The sequence below is a fragment of the Pelophylax lessonae genome (assembly GCF_965119305.1).
Source record: "Pelophylax lessonae genome assembly, chromosome: 2".
NCBI classification, from domain to species: domain Eukaryota; kingdom Metazoa; phylum Chordata; class Amphibia; order Anura; family Ranidae; genus Pelophylax; species Pelophylax lessonae.
The window spans coordinates 120,432,701-120,456,939 of record NC_138769.1 but is presented as its reverse complement, the minus strand read 5'-3'; the positions used below and the strand labels follow the sequence as shown (position 1 = coordinate 120,456,939).

Below are 24,239 nucleotides of genomic sequence, written 5' to 3'. Positions count from 1 at the left end.
ACTGCCTTGGAACTAATTTGCAGCTTGTAAGTCAGACAGTGGTAGCTGTCAGAATACAAATGTTAAACTTCTTTTTTTTTTTTTTCCTGGAAAATTAATTTTTTTGCATTTAAAAAAAGTCCCTGATCCTTTCATGTGAACGTGTCCAATAGGAAACTGCATTAGACTGCAGTACATTTCTGCAAAAAGCAATATAAAACACAAAGGTGTGAACCTAGCTTAGAAACCAGTATTATCCTGCCAGGTAGTATGAAAGAACATTGCAAAACAACCTTCTTGAACCCCTTTCCTACCACCCTCGTGCAATACCCCTTTGGTGTAACAATTAAAACTGGAGATGCTACGTCTGTAGGTACCTGTAAAGGGCTATGGCTATGGAACAGTGGCATCACTAGGGTTGGTGTCACCCCCCCCCCCCCCCGCTCTGCCCCTTCCTACCTTATGCTGGCCATACACTATATGAAAAATCGTTCAAACTCATTTTCGAAAAAAGAACATTTGGCAATGAGAGCAGACGATTGTGCCAACATGCAATGACCGAATTTTGATCGAAAAATCGTTCAATGGACAATAATGAATAATTTCTTTCGTTCATTTTGTCACATATGCCTAGTGCAAACAGTTTGGGCGAGAAACACATTAACTTTTCAATTTAACATTCGTTTGGCAGAATTTTCCAAACTGTTCCTTCGATTTTTCAGCTCTAAAAGTTAAAACTGATTTTCTATTTGTTCCCATTAACTGGGCAAAAAACGAACCAACGGACCAAATGATTTTTTGGCTAGTGTATGGCCAGCATTACTCGGGGATGCACTGGTGCAATGTCACTAAACTCTAACAGATTTTCATAGCAGTGGCGTTGCTTTGGTAGTGCAGACTGCACCTGGGTGACACCTGCCAGAGGGGTGACACCCAGGGCCGGCCGCCGAATTGTCTCCCTCGCTCAATAACACAGAAGAGCGCACCTGGAGGCAGAATGAGAACACGGGAGAGACACAGCAGTGCTGAAAAGACAGCGGGAGCTGCTGGAGTTCATTTTTCACATTAGTAAGCTGCTGATTGGTTGCTAGGACCACCTACCAACCAATTACCTGCTTGTTAACTTGGAAAGTTAACTCTGGCAGCCCACACTGTCTCTCTCCCGTGTTCTCATTCTGCCTCCAGGTCCACTCTTCTGTGTTAGTGAGCGGCGGAGGCAATCTGGTGGCTGGCCCTGGTTGTCACCCCTGTGGCAGGTGTTACCCGGGTGTGGTCTGCACTCTCATAGCGACGCTACTGCTATGAAAATCTGTATAGAGTTTAGTGTCATTGCACCAGTGTTTAGGTAAAGCCACTCGAGCGAGGGGCTCAGGATGTGTGTGATGGAGCCAATGATCAAGGAATGAATTTATTCATTAGATCCACATCTGTTTCACATGGGAATTAGGAAAGGGACATCAACAAGTGTAGTAATGCAAGAAAGTCAACTATGCCAGACTTTCCCAAATGTTTTTGGACAGCCTCTGTTTAAATATGTGGTTTTATATAGTGGTAATACTTAAAAAAATAAAAAAATAAACCCTTTAAAGTGTTAAATCTGGGGCCTTAGTTTTTTTTTTCAAGAATAATAGTACCACCTTATGTGCAAAAAAAAAAAAAATAGCGAAACAGTGGGGAGCATTCCTTGTGCCCTGAGAGGTGTCACCTCCTCCACTAGCCCTAGTAGGCATACTGAGATTGTCTATGTCAGGGGTAGGGAACCTATGGCTCTTTTGATGGCTGCATCTGGCTCGCAGACAAATCTTTAATAAAGGGGGGGGGCGTGTCCGAACGTGAGCCGCGCTGGACGTGTAGTCCCAGAGCTCCGCCGTGTCTACCACTCAATCCAGTGCCATCCGCGTAGCTGTGCCTGGTGCCGAGGAGATTTATGCACCCATCGACGGTACACTTTGCGGGCTACCCACCGCTACCCTCAGTTCGTCTCTGTGACTGGATTGTAGCGCTACGGACCCCGCGGCCTACTCGCGGTCCCGCCGCCGGCTCGTGTGCTGTGCATCTGAGGGCCTTTGCAATCACCGCCCAGTAAGGAGACCTACCATCAGCTCCCTGTGCCCCGACAGACACAATCTCCTTCCCCTCTAAAAACCCGGGGACCCACGGGAGCTGCCTCTCGCATCCATTTCTGAGGCCTTCACCGGCCGGCCGCCATTTTCTCAGGTCCTATACTCACCTCCATCACTCGCAGGCCTGCAGGCGCTTCACCACTCTGGCCTCATTGCATACCTGCCTGCTTTCCTCTCTTCCCGACCGGACCCCAGGCACTTTCACACGGCTCCATCTACTCACTGTATAGCTGCGGCTCATGAATATGAATATTAAATAAAGGTTCCCGATCCTTGAAATACAGTGTATGGCTCTCACGGAATTACATTTGAAAATATGTGGTGTTCATGGCTCTCTCAGCCAAAAAGGTTCCAGACCCCTGGTCTATGTCTTAGGAACCAGGAGGGCCGTAACCTCATTAACATTTGTCAGGGGCGACACATACTCTTAAACTTAAAGGAGAACTAAACCCAAAAACGTATTATATTGCAGCTTGCTGTCTTTAAATGTGGTGGCTGCAATATTTCTCTCTCCTTTTTTTTTTCCAAGCCAAAAACATTTTCAGCAAATACTGAAAATACCTGTTGATCTTGCTAGAAATGCAGTGCCCTTGTCACTTGCTGTGAGCTGCACAGAGGTATATCTTCCTTCTTAACTATCTTCTGTAATCTACCAATTAACCTGCCCCTGTGTAATGGAGATAAAGAGATATGGACATGTTTGCAGTCCATATCAGAAATTTGCTAGATGTCTGCTGAAATGTGGAAAGAGTGCCCACATCCCTGACTACAAGAGTGGCTGTACAGATACCCCCACAAATGGGATTTTTTAGGGCATATACCAAGAGTCAATTTTAAAAAGTATACATTTTATTACAAATATCTGTAGAAAATTCACAATATACAAATATTTAAAACCAATTCGTTAGAGCACTTAGTTGTACCACCATAGCCCCTTGTGACTGTGGGTACTGGAGACAAACACCCAATGCGTTTCAGAAATTCAAGATTTTTCTTCCTTCATCAGGGGTATTGAACTATAAGTTACAATCATTCCATTGGAGGTGTACACCGAAGAAACCGCATAGATAAAAAGTTATAATGCTGATTATTGTCCACACCGTGCACTCTGCAGAGTCACCCCAGGGATAGGAGCCCAGTCTGGGAGTACATCTGACCCACATGGGTAAAAAAAGGGACCCGGGTCTCTAGATCTTCCGAGTTGTTGTAGGTGGTCAATAATGTTACATGCCTACTATGGGATGACCATAGCTGGTTCAATTGGTCACACCAGGGAGCGTAGCAGTGCTGTAGCACTGACTGTGCCAAACTGACTGTGGAGAGGGACTCCAGCACTTCTGCTAGGAGATTACAGCACTGCTATGCTCCCTGGTCTGACCAATTGAACCAGCTATGGTCATCCCATAGTAGGCATGTAACATCAATAACCACCTAACATCAATGACCACCTACAACAAGTGGGATATGCCTATCCCCCCTCTGATGACTGCTTGGAAGATCTAGAGACCCGGGTCCCTTTTTTGTACCCTTGTGGCTCGGTTGTACTCCTGGACTGGGCTCCTATCCCTGGGGTGACTCTGCAGGGTGCACGGTGTGGCCAATAATCAGCATTATAACTTTTTATCTATGCGGTTTCTTCAGTGTACACCTCCAATCGAATGATTGTAACTTATAGTTCAATATCCCTGATGAAGGAAGAAAAATCTTGAATTTCTGAAACGCATTTGACGTTTGTCTCTGGTACTCATAGTCACAACGGATTATGGTGGTACAACGGAGTGCTCTTCCGCATTGGTTTTAAATGTTTGTATATTGTAAATGTTCTGCAGTACAGATATTTGTAATAAAATGTATACTTTTTAAAATTGACTCTTGGTATATGCCCTAAAAAATCCCATTTGTTGGGGGTATCTGTACAGCCACTCTTGCAATCCATATCTGAAGAGCAGCCTAAGGCAGACCATAGACGGTTCAAATTTCTTTCCTGCAACTATGGGTTTCAGGAAACAAGATCGCATGATTTCCCCATCAACACAGACAGTGTTGACAGGGGCATCCCTCCTGCCGAGCATTTGCAGAGCAGCCACTAGCGGTAATCGCTAGTAAATCCAGCAGGCTGGTTGTCCCGAAAATGATCGATCAATTAATCAACTTGGTACATTCAGCCTGCCCACACCCGGTTTGAATCTCGGCTGCTTCATGCTGAACCGGCTGAGATTCGAATGGTGTATGGCTGGTCGAAGGTGACAACCATGACTTCCTCCAAAGATGCATGGAGGAGTGACATAGCCACCCAGAGACAAGAATTGTGCTATATTCAGGATTACAAGGTGATAAGAAGCTTACGAGTATAGTATAGACTGGCTAGGTTGAATGAATCATTCCAGTTAATCAGTGGGGTTTTCCCTTGAAGTCAGTCAGTGTGCCTTCTCCCAAGGCTTAACCATGCACGCTCGACCAGTCTCAACAATATGCTCTACATTTCTGGAAGGTTCTTTTGTATTAAAGGATAACTCCACCTTTCATGGGGAAAAAATAGCAAATGAAAAAATAAAGCTTATACATTTGCTTCACAATCCATATTGTAATTGAATGTTAGTAAAAGCTAACCTTCCTTTTCAATCTGCAGCTGCTGTAATTTTCTGAAAAATTCAATGCAATTTGCCAACCAGGAGTTCTGCACACAGTTGACGTACAGTATACTCCATGAAATGTAATTTCCTGCTTGTTTGATTGGCTCACTGATTTTGCAGGAAGTCTGCACATTGATACAACACACATTTTAGGCATCATCTGCAACAAAAATGTAATTTGTGGTGAGATACTCCTAAAGGGTTAATCATTTCCTACAAGGGATTCAGACACCAAAATTTTCCTTATTAGAACACTGCCAGTGCATCAGCTGATTGAGTATGAAAGTTGCTCCTATTCAGATTTGCTCTGCACATTGACATAACCAAATAAACAGCTGTTTCTATAAACCAACAAAAGGTAGGGACCTGCAACAAAGTTTAAAATCCCTGTAATGTACATTGATCACCTAGAGGTGTTTTTTTTTATTTTTCTCTCAACAAAAGTGGAATTACTCTTTAAGGGCCCTTTCACACGGGCGTTCCGCATGTCCGTATATCATCCTATTTTTTTGCGGGTGATATACGTACATAATGTATGTCAATGGCATTGCAAATGTCAGCGGATGACCATCTGCTGACATCCGATTTTCGTCCTTTCAGTTCTGTTCCGTTTTTTTGGAACGGAACAGAACCCTATTTTTGTTCCGTTTAAAAAACGGAACGGATGCAAAATCGGATGTCAGCGATGTCATCCGCTGACACCCGCAATGCCCATAGACATACATTATGTCCGTATTTCATCCGCAATTGGATAGGACAGGGATTCCCAAACTACGGCCCTACAGTTATTCAGGAACTACAATTCCCATCATGCCTAGTCATGTATGTGAATGTCAGAGTTTTACAATGCATCATGGGATGTGTAGTTCTGCAACAGCTGCAGGGCTGTAGTTTTGGAATCCCTGGGATAGGATGATATGCGGACATACCGAGCGGATGACACAAGTGTCATCCGCTCCGTGAAAAAAAAAAAAAAAAGTGCTGGAGCGGATCGCAATGCGGTCCGCTCCGTGTGAAAGAGCCCTAAAGGTCTTCTGTTGGTTAAATTATGCCCTCCCATCCAAACACCATCTGATGTCTGTAAGCAGCTAAAGTCTAGACAGGAAGGTTTCAGGTATATTACATATAATTGCAGTTATATTACAAAACAAATATGTTCAGGTAACCTATGTGTTTTTTTAATTAGAAAGACTTGATTTTTTTTTAAAGCTTAATCCATATAACACAAGATAGCTTTATGGAAACATGGTTTAAATAGAGCATAATGTAACCCAGGCCAGTCAGATAATTAACATTGATCTGTCTAGTTCATTTCAAGTTCGGGATTAGCATGGACTGTTAATGTTTGATAGCTGCGGGCTGTGATAAATTTTTAGGATTTTTAAACCATATAAATAAATAACATCTTTGCAGATGCTATAGGCCCTCAATGGATACCCATTATGCAGTAGAACTACATGTTGTAAAATTCACAAATAACCTTCACCAGACCTTATTTGGGTACTGTGTATGTCTATAGACTGACAGCTTTGGTTGGTATCAGGTGCATTATAGACAGTCTATAGGGACACTTGAGACTATTGCAGTACCTATTATCTTTTTTTACTATCCTTATTACGTTTAGCACCCATATAGTCAACACGTTTATCGGTGGGACTGCTTCTTCAGGCCTGAGTAGATGATGTTTCACATAAAACTTTCTCAGCTGGTCTGTCTGAATTAGACATATAAAAATATATAATATCCAATTTATTCATTAAAACTATACACCAATTAGCCATACCCACTGATAGGTAAAGTATGCTGATAAACGGAATGACATCTGAAAGTGGGTGGGATATATTGGGCAGCAAGCATGTTGTAAAAACAGTATCTCCCCTGCGCTCAAGTGGTATGCGGGAAGATGAATGTTCTGAATGGTCTTTTTAGCACAGAAATGGTGGTCTTGCTGCCCCCTCAGGACCCAGGGTATCTAAAAACACTGTAGGAAAACAAGAAGAGAAGGACGCACCGACCTTGTGCATTACCACTAAGAAGTTTATCAAAATCGAAATTGGTAGCGTACATTATACTCACAAACATAGGATGTGTACATGCATGTAGGCAATGGGAACCACTCGCCTCCAGAACACTGAGTGGCAATTTTGGCTCTGAGGAAGAGGGTTCTCCCTCGAAACACGTAAGCCAAACCAGGTCTTTGTCGACGCCATCACGCTATCCAGCAGTAAAGAAGTGTTCTGGTGGCAAGTGGTTCCCATTTCCTACATGTATGTACACATCCTATGTTTGTGAGTATAATGTATGCTAGCCATTTCGATTTTAATAAACTTTAGTGGTAATGCACAAGGTCAGTGCGCCCTTCTCTTCCCGTCTTCTTACAGCAAGCATGTTGTCCCTGAAGTTGATGTGTTGAAAGGCATCACAGATTGTTGTGTATGGGGCTGCATAAACTGGTCTGGGCGCCCTTGCTGACCTGTGTCCACAGCCAAAAGCGCCTACACTAGGCACCTGATCTTTAGAACTGGACCATGGGGCAATAGAAGGTGGCCTGGTCTGATGAATCATGTTTTCTTTTACACCGTGGATGACTGGATGTGTGTGCATTGCTTACCTGGGGAAGAGATGGCACCAGGATGCAGTATGGCTGGTGGGGTCAGTGTGTACTTTGGACACTGTTCCGCTTGGTAGACTTTGGGTCCTGCCATTCATGTGGATGTTACTTTGACCTACTAGAGCAGCACATTTCTTTATAAAATGAGAATTGCAATTTTTTTGCTTAGAATAAAGATCACGATTGTCTCATGATTTTCAGCGTAACATCTTTTACATTATACAAAAAAATTGGGCTAAATTTACTGTTTTTTTTAATTCATTAAAGTGTATTTTTTTCCCAAAAAACTATGTTTGAAAGACTTCTGCGCAAGTACAGTGTGACATAAAAGATTGCAATGATCGACATTTTATTCTCTAGGGTCTCTGCTAAAAAATATAAATATATAATGTTTGGGGGTTCTAAGTAGCACAAAAATACAGATTTTAACTTGTAAGCAACAAGTGTCAGAAAAAGGCTTAGCCTTTAGGGCTCTTTCACACGGCCGCTCCGCTGTTTTTCTCCGCTGCGGGGCTTTTTTTTTTTCACGGAGCGGACGACATTTGTGTCATCCGCTCCGTATGTCCGCATATCATCCCATCCGTTTGCGGATGATATGCGGACATAATGTAATTCTATGGGCATTGCGGATGTCAGCGGATGACACCGCTGACATCCGATTTTCCTTCCTTTCCGTTTTTTGAACGGAGGAAAAATAGGGTTCTGTTCCGTTCCAAAAAACGGATCAGAACTGAAAGGAAGAAAATCGGATGTCAGTGGATGGTATTCCGCTGACATCCGCAATGCCATAGACTTACATTATGTCTGCAAATCATCCGCAAAAAAATAGGATGATTTGCGGACATACGGAGCGCCCGTGTGAAAGGGCCCTTAAGAGGTTAAAGTGCACTCATTTACAGACTGAGTTCCATTTCTTTGATCTAAAAGAATGAAATGATACATTGTAAAACATGTGCTGAGGCTCTTTTTTTTTTTTTTTGACAGTTGGTTTACACACATGGATGCAGGAACCCTGCGAACCCACTGCGGGTTCCTGCATCGCATTCAACTTGCAGGCAGTTCACACTGCCATATGCGAATCGCTGGGGGTGTCAATGCAAATTAAACGACACCCCCAGGTCAGTTCCCATATCGCAGTGCGAACTGTAAGTTTGGACATGAATTGGATTGCATAGGTGTGAACACATGCGATCTGATTCTGGTGCGGACCAAAAAAATGGTCCTGTGAGACTTTGGTTCCGAATGCTATGCAAATTCAGCCTTACAATTCTTAAGGCTGAATTCGCAACGCACAGACATTGCATGTGATTTGCAGAGCAGTACGCTGCGGATCCCATGTGATGTCTGACATTGCATATGTGTGAACCGGGACTGAGTGAGCAGAGAACAGCTCTGTATGAATCAAAGAAATGCCATTTGAAGATCGTGAGGGGGAGGGGGGGTTAATCGAGATTTTTTTTTTTAATGATTAATCGTGCAGCTCTACCACCTACCCAAAGTTACTGACCTAGTACAACCTTTCATGTAAACTATATTCCCTCCTGGCTGTGACTTCTTTCATCAGAATAATGCACACTGCTACACTGCAAAAATGGTTCAAGAATGATTTGAGTAACACGACGACGATTGTGAATTGTTGACTCAAATTTTCCAGATCTCAATCCATTAAGCATCTGTGGGATGTCCTGGAAAAACAAGTCCGATCTATAAAGTCCCCACCTCCCAACTCACAAGACTTAGTGCCCTTCATAGCACAAAAACATCCTCCAGATCCATTCCAGATGCTTTTCTGCATCTGCGTTTTTGATGCGTTCCGGTGCATTTTTTATGCTTTTTTACTGCGTTTCAGTGCAGTTCTGGGCAGGAAAAAAAGCAGAATTGTATGTATGTATGTTCTATATAATATATGTATGTGTGTGTTTTTTTTGTTTTTTTTAACTGGAACGCACTGCACTGGTGTGAACTTTGCCATTGGTACCCATTGAACCTACTGTCTATGTGTTTTTAATGCAGAAAAAAAGTACTGCACTGCATGTGGTGTGAACGGGCCCTTAAAGGATCTATTACTGGCGGCTTGCTGAAAGATATTAGAGTATATCTTCAGAGGGGTGGTGACATCCAAGCCTCAACAGGTCAAGGTTGTTAAAGCAGCAAAAGGGGGACATACTCAATATTGGATACGTGGTGTTATGGCTAATTGTTGTATATATTTCCTTGTTTGCCATTACTTGCGTATAAGCCCCCGTTCACACTTAGGCGACCTGGTCGCCTCACAGGTCGCCGTAGGTCGCCTCCCATAGGGAAGCTGCGGACCCGTTCTAATAGGAGCGACACAAGTCGCTCCGACTTAGAAAAAGGGTCCGGAGCTTCTTTGGGGCGACCAGGAGGCGACCGCCATAGACTTCAATGTTATGAAGTCCATGGCGGCCGCTCCGAGGTCGTGGCGCGCTGCTCGCACCGCGACCTCGGAGGTCGCGGTGCGAAGTAGCGTCGCTTGCATGTGAACGGGGGCTTACATAAATTACATATTACATAAATAACAAGCAGGTACAGTGGGGAAAAAACGATTTGATCCCCTGCAGATTTTGTTAGTTTGCCTACTTACAAAGAAATGAAGGGTCTATAACGTTTATCATAGGTGGATTCTCAATGGTAGAGACAGAATATCATTCAAAAATCCAGAAAAAACACACGATACAAATGTTCTAAATTTGGTTTGCAGTTCAGTGAGTAAAAATAAATATTTGATTCCCAAGCAAAACATAAATTCGTACTTGGTGGTGGTAAGATATTTCTTGTAGTTGGTTACCAGGTTTGCACACATCTCAGGAGGGATTTTGGTCCACTCTTTACAGATATTCTCTAAACCTTTAGACCTCGTTCACACTGGGGCGACGCTACTTGCCGGGGCGACCTCACAGTTCGCGGTGCGCAGCTCGCACCGCGACCTCGGAGCGGCCGGCACGGACTTCATATCATTGAAGTCTATGCAGGTCGCTCCGGGTCGCCCCAAAGAAGCTCCAGACCCTTTTTCTAAGTTGGAGCGACTTGTGTCGCTCCTATTAGAACGGGTCCACAGCTTCTCTATGGCAGGCGACCAGGTCGCCTGACAGGTCGCCCCAGTGTGAACGGGGTCTTAAGATCATTTGGCAGAATGGCGGTCTGCCTATGTGAACAAGGCCAGACGACTGTTCTGTCCCAGAGGAAGAGAGAGATCTAGTGTTTCAGCTAAGCATCAGGCATCTGCAATCTAAGACTAGCCTTTTTAGCCCTGTAAAGAAGAAATCGCTATACGTACCTTTTTCTGAAGCTTTTTTGAAGCCGGCCCGGTTTCCAGCTGACAACTGAGAAATGAATGGGAAGTGACGCCACTCATAGAATTACTATGTGGCTTCTGTTGTCAGCCGCATCCTCTGCACCCGCCTCCACAGAGAAGCCGCCGCTAACAGCTCAGCGTGGGACCGGAGCGGTAAAGGTATGTATAGCGATTTCTTCTTTACAGGGTTAGGTAGGTTAGCCTTAGATAGTGGATGCCTGTATATTTACAGATTTTAGTGTTAGTGTGGACTTCTACTTTAACCACTTGCTGACCGCCCACAGCAGATTTACTGTGGCAGGCTGGCTCGGCTGTGCGAACCACGGTACCTGTACTCGGGAGCACTCCTAGGGGCGCGTGTCCGCTCCCATTTGGAAGCCGATCCACGGGGCCAGCAGCCGCAATTGCCGTTGGGCGGCTGCGAACATTCCCTATGGAGAGAGAACGATGGTCTGCTGTTGTAAACACAGCAGACCGTTCTCTCTGGAATGAACAGTGTGCCTGTGATTCTCCTATTTAGGATCACAGGTCTCTGTGTTGATTCCACAAGTCCCTCCCCCATACAGTAAGAAAACACTCCCCTAGGCTTAACCCTTTGATCACCCCTGAGTTAATCCCTTCCCTGCCAGTGTCATTATTAGAGTAACAGTGCATATTTTTAGCACTAATTACTGTAGTAATGTCACTGGTCCCCCCAAAAATGTCAGGGGTCCGATCTGTCCGCCGCAATGTTGCAGTTCAGCTTAAAATCGCAGATCACCGCCATTACAAGTAAAAAAAATAAATAAATAAATAAAAATGACATAAATATTTTCCCTAGTTTGTATAACTTTTGTGCAAACCAATCAAAAATACACTTATTGGGATTTTTTTTACCAAAAATATGTAGCAGAATACAAATTGGCCTGAAAGGAGGAAAAATTAGATTTTTAAATTATTTTATTTTTTTTGGGAGTGTTATATAGCAGAAACTGAAAAATATATATATATTTTTTTTCAGATTTGTCACTCTTTTTTTATTTATAGTGCAAAAATTAAAAATCGCAGAGGTGATCAAGTATCAAGTACCACCTAAAGAAATCTCTATTTGTTGGAAAAAAAGGACATCAATTGTATTTGGGTGCAGCGTCGCACGATCGTGCAATTGTCAGTTAAAGTAACGTAGTGCCGAATCGCAAAAAAAATGGCCTGGTTATTAAGGGGGAAAATCCTTTTGGTCCAGAAGTAGTTAATCGTTTCTTTGATCCCCAGTGAGCAATGTGTTACATTTTTTATTCTAACTTGTTGAAATGTTACTTGATTGCATGCAAAATTCTGTCTTTTGGTCGTACTGATGGCACACTATTTGAGTTGTGGGTGATGAGGTTGCTGTTTGTTGGAAACTGGGACTCACACATGGTGCTTGCCTAGATTCAGGGGCCCCCAGGGTGTACAGAAGCATATTCACACTCAGAACTACACGTGTATATTATTTCTAATTTTTTTTTTTTTTGTGCTCAGGGCAGTAAGGTGCTGCTGTTGATCATCTTCTGAATTATGACATTGGCTGAGAGTCTAGACACGTTCAATGCTTGAATGTACTTGCATTACATTTCTTTAACCTGCAGTTATAATAACTTGGCTTGTAATTATTAATCAAATGGCATGTCTGTTTAGGTCAAGTACAGTTTAGAAATAATTTGAGGTTCTTCTGCCTTACAATGGAGTGCGGAAATGAAATGGTTGTTTAGGATTTTCAGAAAATCTGTGCCTCTTCTTTTTCTCATATACTGTGTCAAAGTAGTTTTAGCCCTCAGCAAATGCCATTTTATAATTCGGAAGGCTGAAGAACCTGTTGATTCAGTTTCATGTTTATTTTACAACAAAGAAATGTTACTTTTCTTCAGCCTGCAATATAATTTAAAGGCAGTTTTATTTGTAACATTTAACAAAAATATGTAAAAAAAAAAAAAAAAAAAAAAAGGCACCCCTCAAGGGTACCTGATACTGCACCGTTCTTCTGACTGCCTGCCACTGGAACAATGCCATGACACATAGGCACCTAGGGCTATACAGCAAAAAATTTAGACATCTGTGGATGTAAGCCGGTATATGTTGGTACTTGTGATATGTACATGTGTACTGACTAGGAATCTACCGATTATTTTTTTCAGGGCCAATACCAATTTTCTGGTCACCCTTCAGGCCGATATTAGGTGCCGATATTCTGTACATTTAAAGTTTTAAAAAATCAACACAAGCTTTGACACAAATTTGGTACTGAACAGGTTAATGTTTATTAAAATGTTTAACATTAGGGGGTTGTTCTTCACATCTTGCCTGCATGAAAACTGATGGAAAAACCACACAGATTTCACTTGCAGAGACATCAGTTTCACGTCAGTTTTCATGGATGTTGACATGACACATCAGTTTTCCAATGTGCGGAAGTTATGTGCCCTATATTCACGCAATGGGTGCACCGATCCGACTTTTCTAGTCCCGATACCGATGCCTGGCTTTGTGTATTTGCCTATACTGATCCCGAACTATTGTTTTGTTATAACAATTGTGCATTCAAAATCTAAAATATATGTAATCAAATTCAAAATTAAAAAGAAAATTGTAGCCACAAGAAAAAAAAAACTCTTTTTCTCTTACGTCCTCTGACAGTCGCCGCCCACTCATTTCTTCATTTCTTCACCAATGGGTATTGACCTCTTATCCATAGGAGCAAGCTAGGCATAAGACTTGTTAAAAACAAAGTAATCTACATAGACACACCTATGGGGGCTGTTCCACTGGTCCAATACCCCCCTGCTATCAGCCATCCCAACTCAGTTTGTCTTCTGCCTAGTTAGGAGTAAGCTAGGCTCTCCCTGTGCTGGGGCTACAGTCTCAGCCTTCTTCTAATTTTATTACTTTTATTTTATGCTAAGTGTTTTTTTCTTGCACTACTAGCTTTTTATTTGTTCCTGCGCTTAGTTAGTCGGATCTTCAGAAGACTATGGTGTTTGCGGAGCTGGGAGTCGGACTGGTCGTCCTGGTGCTCCGGGACAGAGGGCCTTATGGAATCCCAGCCCACCATCAAGCGTTTAGCAGGCTATGCGTACGCCCTGGCCTCGCAAACTACCTGTCCCTGTCCTCAGGGACGAAAGCCCGCGAGGTGGCCACCTCGCTTGGACGTCTCAACCACGGTTCCGTGCGTTGCTAGCGTCCTGCGTTTTTGGCTGACCGCACCCCCACCATCTGGGGTGGGAGGCTTCCCTTCGATGAGAGGCGCCCATGCCATCTGGTATGGTAAGTACATTCTGTGTGGGGCCTCTGTCTGGGGATGGCAGTCTGCTGGGTCTGTGGTATCCCCTCATGTCTGTGTGTCTGGGTCTCACCGTCCTCCCGATCCCTGCGGGGGTCCTGCCCTGTCTAGAACACTATGTGGGGGGTTGTGAGGGTCCCTTCCCGGGGTGACACTGTTGTGATGTGTTTTGGGTGCAGACATGCTCAACCGCGGGTCCGCCATTTTTAGTGTGGGCAGCTGCTTGGCTTCACTATGGGCACTTCTGCAGCTCTCTATGTAGTGTGTTTTGGCGCCTTCAGACAGTGAATGAACAATGGCGCAATTTGAAGTGCAATTTTGTGGTGCCAAAACGGTTTCAACTCTGTTACCCCTTTGTGTCTCCTACGGATTCGCGCTGGTCTGTGGCTCCTAAGGTGGACCACACGGTGTCCAGATTGAACAGGGCCACTCTGGTACCCACCGAGAACCACTATCAGTTTGTGGCGTTGCCTTTCGGTCTCACTTCGGCTCCAAGGGTGTTTACCAAAGTGCTGGCTCCGGTCTTGGCCCTGTTATGGGCGCAGGGAATTGCGATCTTGGGATATCTGGACGATCTCCTGTTAAGGTCGAATGCCAGTCAGAGCCTGCTGCGCGATCTGTCCACTACGGTTCAGACGCTCCAGGAGTTCGGGTGGACCATCAACGTTCAGAAGTCGACCTTGTCTCCTTCGGTTCATCTCCCCTACTTGGGGATCGTCCTGGACTCCGCCCAGGCAAAGGTGTTTCTGCCGGAGGACAAGCTCCGGACTCTGCAGGACGAGGTCAGGTCCCTCAGGGACAACGAGTCCTCGTCGCTCAGGACCTGTATGCGGTCCCTGGGGTTGATGGTGTCCGCCTTCGAGGCGATACCGTTTGCACAGTTTCACACACGGTCTCTCCAGGCAGAGATCCTGGCTAGGTGGGAAAGACTTCCTCAGTCCTTGGACCTGAGGGTGTCTTTGAGTCGCCTGACCAGAGAGAATCTTCTGTGGTGGCTCCAGTCTCCGGCCGTAGCAGAGGGTAAGTCCTTCCGGCCGTTGTTGTGGACTGTGATCACCACAGATGCCAGCCTGTCGGGCTGGGGTGGCGTTCTGGGCACTCTGTCTGCCCAGGGCACTTGGTCGGTGGAGGAATCCTCCCTACCGATAAACATCTTGGAATTGCGAGCGATCAGGCTGTGCCTGCTCCATTGGTCGGATCATCTTCGGGGCCGCCCTGTCCGGGTACAGACGGACAATGCCACTGCGGTGGCCTACATGAATCACCAAGGGGGCACCAGGAGTGCCCAGGCGTCCCAGGAAGTGACCAGAATTCTGTCTTGGGCCAAGACTCATGTCCCGGCAATTTCGGCAGTTCACATTCCGGGTGTGGAGAATTGGCAGGCCGATTATCTGAGCCGCCAGATCCTGGACCAGGGGGAATGGTCCCTACACCCGGAGGTGTTTCAAATGCTGTGTGCGAGATGGGGATCCCCAGATGTGGATCTGTTCGCGTCCCGGCTAAACAACAAGGTGGGAAGGTTCGTGGCAAGAACACGCGATCCTCTGGCAGACGCCTCGGATGCGCTGGTGGTGCCTTGGAATCAGTATCGTCTGCTTTATTCCTTCCCCCCCCCCCCGATCCAGTTGTTGTTCAGGTTCCTTCGCAGGTTGGTCTCGGAACCGAAGTTGGTGATTCTGGTGGCCCCCGGATTGGCCGCGCCGGTCTTGGCACGCGGACATCATGCAACTGGTGGTCGAGCCTCCCTGGCGGCTCCCGTTACAAGACGATCTGCTGTCTCAGGGGCCGATATTGCATCCTGCTTTACAGTCGCTGGCTTTAACGGCGTGACTGTTGAAAGCCAGATCCTGAGAGATCGAGGTCTCTCTGCAGCGGTCATTCCCACCCTACTTAAGGCTAGGAAGGCTTTGTCCGGTAAGATCTATTACCGTACCTGTAAGGCTTATTTTGCCTGGTGATAGTCCAGGGGTTTCCATCCTCGCTCCTTTTCGGTGGCGAGGGTGCTGGCCTTCCTGCAAACTGGTGTGGACCAGCGTCTTGCGCTGACCGCGATCAAGGGTCAGTTGTCGGCACTGGCCATTCTTTTCCAACGCCCTTTGGCGTCGAACTCTTTGATACGCACCTTTATTCAAGGGGTGCGTCATTTGGCTCCTCCTAGGAGGGCACCTTTACCTCCTTGGGACCTGAACTTGGTCCTGTCTGTTTTGCAACGTCCTCCCTTTGAGAACATCAGGGAGATTCCTCTGCCTGTGCTGTCACGAAAGGTTGCCTTTCTGGTGGCAATCACATCTGCTCGCAGAGTGTCGGAGTTGGCAGCCCTGTCCTGCCACTCCCCTTACCTGGTGGTTCATAGGGATAAGGTGGTCTTGCGACCTAACCAATCTTTTCTTCCCAAGGGTGTTTCGGATTTTCACCTTAGCGAAGATATTGTCTTTCCTTCGCTGTGTGCGAATCCTAAGCATCCTAAGGAGTTTGCTCTGCACTCCCTGGATGTGGTCCGGGCGATCAGGGTGTACCTGTCGTCCACTGAATACTTCAGGAAGTCGAGTTCTTTTTTATCTTTCCCGAGGGCCCTCGGAAAGGTATGGCTGCGTCTGCGGCGACCATTTCAAAATTGATCAGACAGACTATTGTACAGGCCTATTCAATTAAGGAAGGGGTTCCGCCATTCCCTGTCAAGGCGCACTCTACCAGGGCGGTGAGTGCGTCCTGGGCTTTCCGGCATCAGGCTTCGGTGGCCCAGGTGTGCAAGGCTGCGACTCGGTCGTCCGTGCACACCTTCTCAAAATTCTACAAACTTGATGTTTTGGCATCAGCATATGCCTCCTTTGGCCGCAAAGTTCTGTGTTGCCTGTCCCTATCTGTTGGGGGTTGTTTTTTCTCCCCCTTTGGTTATTTGTTTCCTGGGTTGTTTGCTCCAGTTGAGCTTTTTGTTCCCAGGGTTTTTTACCTTTTCTGCTCAGATAAGGTTCCTTTCTCTGACCTGGGTGCTGCGTTGCCTTTGTGATGGTTGCGCTTCCCACCCCTCATGTCTACACTACTTTGGGACATCCCATTGGTGAAGACTGAATGAGTGGGCGGCGACTGTCATAGGACGTAAGAGAAAACTGAATTTTTGTAAAATCTTACCGTAAAATTCCTTTCTCTGAGTCCTCTGGCAGTCGCCGCCTCGCCCCTCTATTTGGGGTTCTTGTGGACTTTAACTGCTTGCTACCAAACTGAGTTGGGAATGCTGATAGCAGGGGGGTATTGGACCAGTGGGACAGCCCCCATAGGTGTGTCTATGTAGATTACTTTGTTTTTAACAAGTCTTATGCCTAGCTTGCTCCTACGGATAAGAGGTCAATACCCATTGGTGAAGACTGAATGAGTGGGCGGCGACTGTCAGAGGACTCAGAGAAAGGAATTTTACAGTAAGATTTTACAAAAATTCCGTTATTGCTTGAACATACAATAGTAATCAAACAGTACACATGTAAAAAATATAAAGTGCAAAATCCTGCAAACAGGAATTTAAAGTGCAACATACAACATAGCAGCAACATAGCAGCTGAACCTGAGAAATTCTCAGTAAGAATAAACTAAAAAGTTGGTTGAACAACAACTTGATCACACATACAAATAGCATTGTAGTTTGTAACATGTAGTCCTATGTCACACCACCATCACAATTTGATGGTGTCGTGTGACAATGACACTGGACTACCTGTTTACATTACAGTGACACACACGTGAGTCTGATGAATGACGTACCGTATTTTTAGCTCCATAGTTTTTAGAGGAGGAAAACTAGAAAAAAAATATTCTGACCTAAATTATACACACACTATAATATATGTATGTATGTGTGTGTGTGTGTGTGTATATATATATATATATATATATATATATATATATATGTGTATATGTATATGTGTGTATGTATATATGTGTGTGTGTATGTATGTATGTGTGTGTATGTATATATATATATATATATGTATGTATATATATATATATATATATATATATATATATATATATATATATATATATATATATATATATATATATGTATGTATATATATATATATATATAAACACACATACATACATACATACATACACACACACACAGTATACAGTAATAGCAATAAGGGTACTTGCAGGGATTTGCTTGTAGGCACTATCTGTCTGTCTGGCTGAGCCCGGAAAGCAAGCGGCTGCAGTACAGAGCAAAGCCACTGTTTCCTGTGTATGGCTCGGAGCCCTCCATTCACAGGCGGAGTGCATCCGATATCACTCCGCCGGACCTATACAGAAAGTAGCGGCTTCGTGCAAGTAAGTGACGGCTGAGCTGGGACTCAGCAGATACCGCGGTAGGTTCTGCTGCGACGAAACCGGATCGGCCCGTGGATCTGTTAATTTTACCGATCCCCGGTCCAGCTATTTTGGCAGTATTGAGCCCGATATCCAATCCTAATATCGGATCGGTGCACCGCTAATTCACACCGATGTTGATGTCCTATAATTCATTTTTTTCTTGTGCAGAAAACTGCATAGACGACACGGTGACGATGACAACGACACGTTGAACATTTCTGCACAGAAAAAAACCTGCATGTTGTGGTGTGAACAGGGCACATAGAGAAAAAGTGTAAAGAGAAGAACCATTTTTTTAAATTTTTGTTTGTGCACTTGCAGAACGTGTGCACGTGAGAACTGACGTCTCTGCCTATACCATGGTGTGACTATGAACGAACCAGGCCTAGAAGTAGACCATTGTGAAAAATAAAGTGCTTGAAAAATAATAACTAAAGGCTTTCCAAAACATAGAAAAATTGCATAAACTGCTGCAGTAGTGCACTTACTGCAATGATTCAATTTAAATCCCTACTGCAGTGCAAAAGATAGACAGTGGATACTACGCTTTTTAATACTCCCAGTTAAGTAGAACAATATTATAGTGCAGAAAATATAACATTTCAGCATATACCTGTTAAATGGCTTCTGTTTTTTTCATATATTGCTGCCACTTCACTAAAAACATGCTCACTTAGTACAGAGGATGGAGGAGCAGAGAGGTATCTTCTAGCATGAGAGGCAAGTCTTTTGTAGCGTGCCTCATTTTCTTTCCATCACTGAAGAGGATCACCACTTCTTCTGTCCATTACTGGTTCCTTCAAATAGAGATTAAGTTCATAATCCAGGCTGATTATTGAAGATTCGGAAGAATCCTCTGCATGAAGCCCTAATAAAACACTTAACATGGCATCAATTCAACCACTATGAAGAAGATTCTCTTCTGTCCATTGTCTTTTATGGACATCTGTCGGTTTTTGCAGCATCCTGCTCTTCCAGATTAGAAACCTGCTTTTCCTGACTTGACATTTGAGCAGGAATCTCCCACACCTCCTGTTGAATATCTTCTGTCAGCCATTGTTTTGCCTTGGCCAATACATCATTTGAAGAGAAAGCATGATTCTTGTATCGAGTATCCAAAAGACATGCCAGCACAACATTTTTATTCTCTTTATGCTTCTCAAAACATTTGAGGCTGTCCCTCATGACCTGCCTACATGTTTTAATGCCACCTGTGTTGGGTCCTTCATTCTCTTGAAGAAGATTCTTCAGCACTCTCACACATGGGATGACAGATGAGTCGTAATGACCCACCTCTAGTGTCACTTCCTCTATGGGGAGGAGGGTCTCAATGACATTGGCGACAATGTTCCACTAATCAGCAGTAGGACAAGAATATCCTCCATATTCACCTGAATATATGGTAAGAACTCGCTCCTGTTCCAGCATTCCTTGCAGCAAGTGTTGAGTTCCATTGTGTTGGAACAGCCTGAACTAAGTTGTTTTTAGGTAGGCAAGGTCTTCCTGAATGCATCTCAGTCGCTGCTTTGCAAGAATTGTGGAAATGGCCTGCGCACCAATTCAGCATGTGAATTAGATCAGTCAAAGCTTTCTGGCTTGACGGACCATCATTTACCGCAAGTTGCAAGGTGTGCGCCATGCAACTGAGGTCTGACACCTCAGCAAGCCTCATTCCTTTCACCATGTTTGCTCCGCTGTCTCGAAGCACAAGCATCACTCGGCCTTTGTTTATTCCCCAGTCTTCAAGCATGCCTAGAAACATTTCTCTAATGTAATCCCCAGTGTGGGATCCTTGCATCACTTTTATATTCAACACCAGTTGCCTTTTTGTCCATCCGCTGTCAATGAAACAGCATGTTAGACTCCTTAGTGACTCTGTCCTGACCAGCAGTCAGTCGTGAATGAGAGTGAGTTGTCAGCAATCTCCAGGTTGCAGCATAGTCTTTACTTTCTCAACTACATTTAGATGAATCTTTCCCAGCATTTTGGTTTGATAATACTTTTCACTCTTCAGTGTATAGCTCTGTCCAGCAGTTGGGATCTTCCATCTAAATGTAGCCACCTGTTTTTTTTTTTTTTTTTCTGAAACATATTTGTTATTGTCTGGGATAGTGGAGGTATTTCAATTTGTGATTCAGTTTTTCTCTGTGCTGCATTATATAATTCAACATGATGAACACACTGCTGCTTTTCCTGGGGATGGTTGAGACGAGAAATAGTCCCAGACCACACTTTTACTTTTTCTGTCTGCATCCATCTCCATTGCAATTTGAAAGAGAGTTTACTTTATACTAAATACAGATAAGGTTAAAAAAAAAAACTGTCTGGCTGGCATCCTGCTGTGGCTAGCTGGCTGGCACCCTGCTCCTGTAGGTGGCTGGCTGGCACCCTGCTGTGGTGGGTGGCTAGCTGGCTGGCACTCTGCTGTGGTGGGTGGCTGGCTGGCACCCTACTGCTGTAGGTGGCTGGCTGGCACCCTGCTGTGGTGGGTGGCTAGCTGGCTGGCACTCTGCTGTGGCTGGCAGGCACCCTGCTGTGGGTGGGTGGCTGGCTGGCATTGAGGCTGTGGGTGGGTGGCTGCTGGCTGGCTGACGTGTCCTCTGTGGTGTGCACTGTCCGAGGCGAGGGAGGCAGCCTAAGTAGCCAGAACGTGCACGCCCAGTGCGCTGAGCCGCGTGGTGCAACATACGCAATGAGGTGTGCTCCGCGCACAATATTAGCCATCGGCAAGTTTCATGACCGATAATCACCACGATAATCGGTCGATCCCTAGTACAATCGTAGAGTCTTGTCCAGGATTGTATGTTTGTATGCATGCACGTGTGCACGCAAGTACCAGCATGCAGCCTTGTAAAGCTATTAATTTCTATGGGCGGCTGTAGCTAGCACCTGTGGTTCATGAGCACAGTACAGCCCCAGGCACATCTGTGTAGGGCTGCAACTAACGATTATTTTAATAATCGATTAGTTGCCGATTATTTTTTCGATTAATCGGATAAAATAATAAAAAAAACTCAATATGCCTTTTTTTTTCATTTATTTAAAATAATAATGAGCAAACAGAGTGTAAGTGCCGGTTCACACTTGTGCGATGCTGGAAGGCTGCGTATTCGCAGCCTGTTCCCGCATCGCATCTGCACAAGAGGCAGTTCACACTGCCATATGCGATACGCAGGGGTGTCAATTAAATGTTAACGACACCCCCAGTTTGATCGCATATCGCAGTGCGATCTGACAGTTCGCACAGGATTGGATCACACAAGTGTGAACCACTGTGCGATCCGATCCTGATGCGGCTGAAAAAAAGGGTCATGTGCGACTTTTGTGCGGGTGCAGTGCGAATCAGCGCACCCGCAGTAGTGTGAACCAGCACTTGGTGCTGGTTCACACTTGTGCGGTTTGCGAGATCGCATGTAATTCGGAGCGCACTGCTCCTAAATTACATGCGATCTCATGTGCGGATGCGAGTTCAGCCATACACTTTGTATGGCTGAATTTGCAGCGCATCCGCAGCAAACTCGCACATGAGGCATTTTTTGAGCCGCCTCAGGATCGGATCGCACAGTGGTTCACACTTGTGTGATCCGATCCTGTGCGAACTGTCAGATCGCACTGCGATATGCGATCTAACTGGGGGTGTCGTTAACATTTAATTGACACCCCCTGCGTATCGCATATGGCAGTGTGAACTGCCTCTTGTGCGGATGCGATGCGGGAACACGCTGCATATTCGCAGCCTTCCCGCATCGCACAAATGTGAACTGAGCCTTATACCAAAACTTTCTTTTTTTTTCTTAATTAAGCTCCTATATACTGTAAATAATATAATAAATGCTTATCCAGATAAAAGAGTTAATATTCCTTATAAGGTGCAATATTATAATAGAAAAATAAGTGAATAAAAACATCCATGTCAGCCATAGATATGAATAGGGAGCATAGAAAGACCCCCTATATGTGCTATATGGACGTTTTTAATCACTTATTTTTCTATTAGAATATTGCACTTTATAAGGAATATTAACTGTTAACTGGAGAAGCTTTTATTATATTTTTGGCGGGACAGTGCATGGACAGTCACAGGACACTGTAGCTCTAATCTCGGCACTCACGTTAACTTCTACTGCTTCTGTCCTCTTTTCTGCCTCCCCTCGATCTGACTCACTCCCTCACTGACATCAGCAAGAGGGCGGAGGGGGGAGGAGGGGGGAAGTCACGGAAGTGCAGAGCTGTGAGAGAGAGAGAGACAGTGAATGCAGCTGTCGGCTTCACACTGCAGACAGCTCGCTGACAAGCGGGGAAAGTTCACAAAGCAGCACAACTAATCGACGGAGCAACTAATCGATAATGACAATCGTTGACAACGATTGTAATTATCGATTATTATCGATTTAGTCGATTAGTTGTTTCAGCCCTACATCTGTGCATGAAGCCTAAGGTCCCTTTCAGACGGGCACACTCCGGCAGCAAATCCGCCTGCTCAGAGGAGAATCTGTCCGCTGATCCCTGCTAAGCAGACAGATGACAGGTGGACACAAAAACAGCCCAATTTCCTCTATGGGTGGTTGGATTTAAATGGACTGCCTGTTTGTTTCCATCAGACTATCATCTGATCTGCCAGATTGGTGGGGAAAGGTTCCCATATCTGTCTGTTTTAAGCAGACAGCATTGGATCGGACACATGTGCGTTGACATCCACCGCTCCATAGAGCGCAATGGATGGGCTGATTCGGTCCATCTGAAAAACTGACAGGTGGACCCGATTGGTTCGTCTGTGAGAAAGGAACCTAAAGCGTACCTTGCATCACTTTAGCATACTTTATAAAAAAATCTCCATGTCTGAGCTACAGATTGTTATGTAGGGAAGAAAAGAAAGTCAACTCTATCCAAAACTGATTCAGTTGTATTGCTGGCAAGTTCAAAGACGATTTGATAAATAAGTCCTGCCGAACAGCAGGCACCATAATATTTCCACTATTATATTTGTTAACCACAATCCTTTTCTGTGTGGTTTTTAGTAACCTAGGGCTTTTCATCCTTGACTTTAGGACTACAGAGACATTAGGCGACAAATTCCCATCTGGTTGGATTGGATGACAATCTCGTGTACATAATGGCACGCAGATGCCTGTCAGCTCTTACAGGCAACATCATTCGGGGTTGTCCCAGTCATTTTCCAGTAAACAAGCTGCACTAAAAATGCATAGAATGCTCTAAAGGTGCTGAATCATGGCTACAGGTCTGATCACCTTCTAATATCTATGGGCAGACCAAGCTCTGTCAAGGGTCCATACCCCTAAACTTGGCCTTTAGTAACAAATAGAAGCCCTTCCAAGGGTGTACACAGAGAAGGGTTACCTGATGGCTTGGCTGCTGGGCTCATAAAACCTTTTTTTTTTTTCTTCGCATAAACATGCTTATAATACTAACTTGCAATTGAATTTACCGTAGAAACTTATTTTTAAATTTTTCCCTTTTTCCTATCCAGGTTTGTGCTCTCCGGGAACCTGCATGGTGGCTCAGTGGTGGCTAGTTATCCCTTTGATGATTCCAGCACTCATCAGGAGACTGGTTTCTATAGCAGATCCACAGATGACAAAGTGTTTCAGTATCTGGCCAAAGCCTATGCTTCAAACCACCCTATCATGAAGACTGGTCACCCAAAGTGTAAGGATGAGGAAGATGAGGTTTTCCCCGATGGAATCACTAATGGAGCCCACTGGTATGATGTTCAAGGTACGTCACAGCAAGATCCTGTGCACTGAATGTTGCCTGTTGCATCATAATCTAAATACAGTTCTAAAATATAGTGAATATATCTCTAAATGACTGATTTTTTTTCTTAGGTTATTACATATTTGTAGACACGAGAGATGAACAGATTTATGAATTGTGCTTATATCACAAACCTGGACAATTC

At 44.7% G+C, this 24,239-nt stretch overlaps 2 protein-coding genes across 2 annotated transcripts in view; one reads left to right on the top strand and one right to left on the bottom strand.

Moving 5' to 3' along the window:
- TMIGD1 (transmembrane and immunoglobulin domain containing 1) overlaps nt 1–24,239 on the bottom strand; it is a 532,600-nt gene that overhangs the window by 150,877 nt on the left and 357,484 nt on the right. The window lies entirely within an intron of this gene.
- Nucleotides 1–24,239, top strand: part of CPD (carboxypeptidase D) — a 239,753-nt gene that overhangs the window by 17,738 nt on the left and 197,776 nt on the right. Inside the window, exon 2 of the mRNA XM_082244945.1 lies at nt 23,808–24,055. Within this exon, the coding sequence (XP_082101071.1) occupies nt 23,808–24,055 (248 nt within the window). The remainder of the gene's footprint in view (nt 1–23,807; nt 24,056–24,239) is intronic.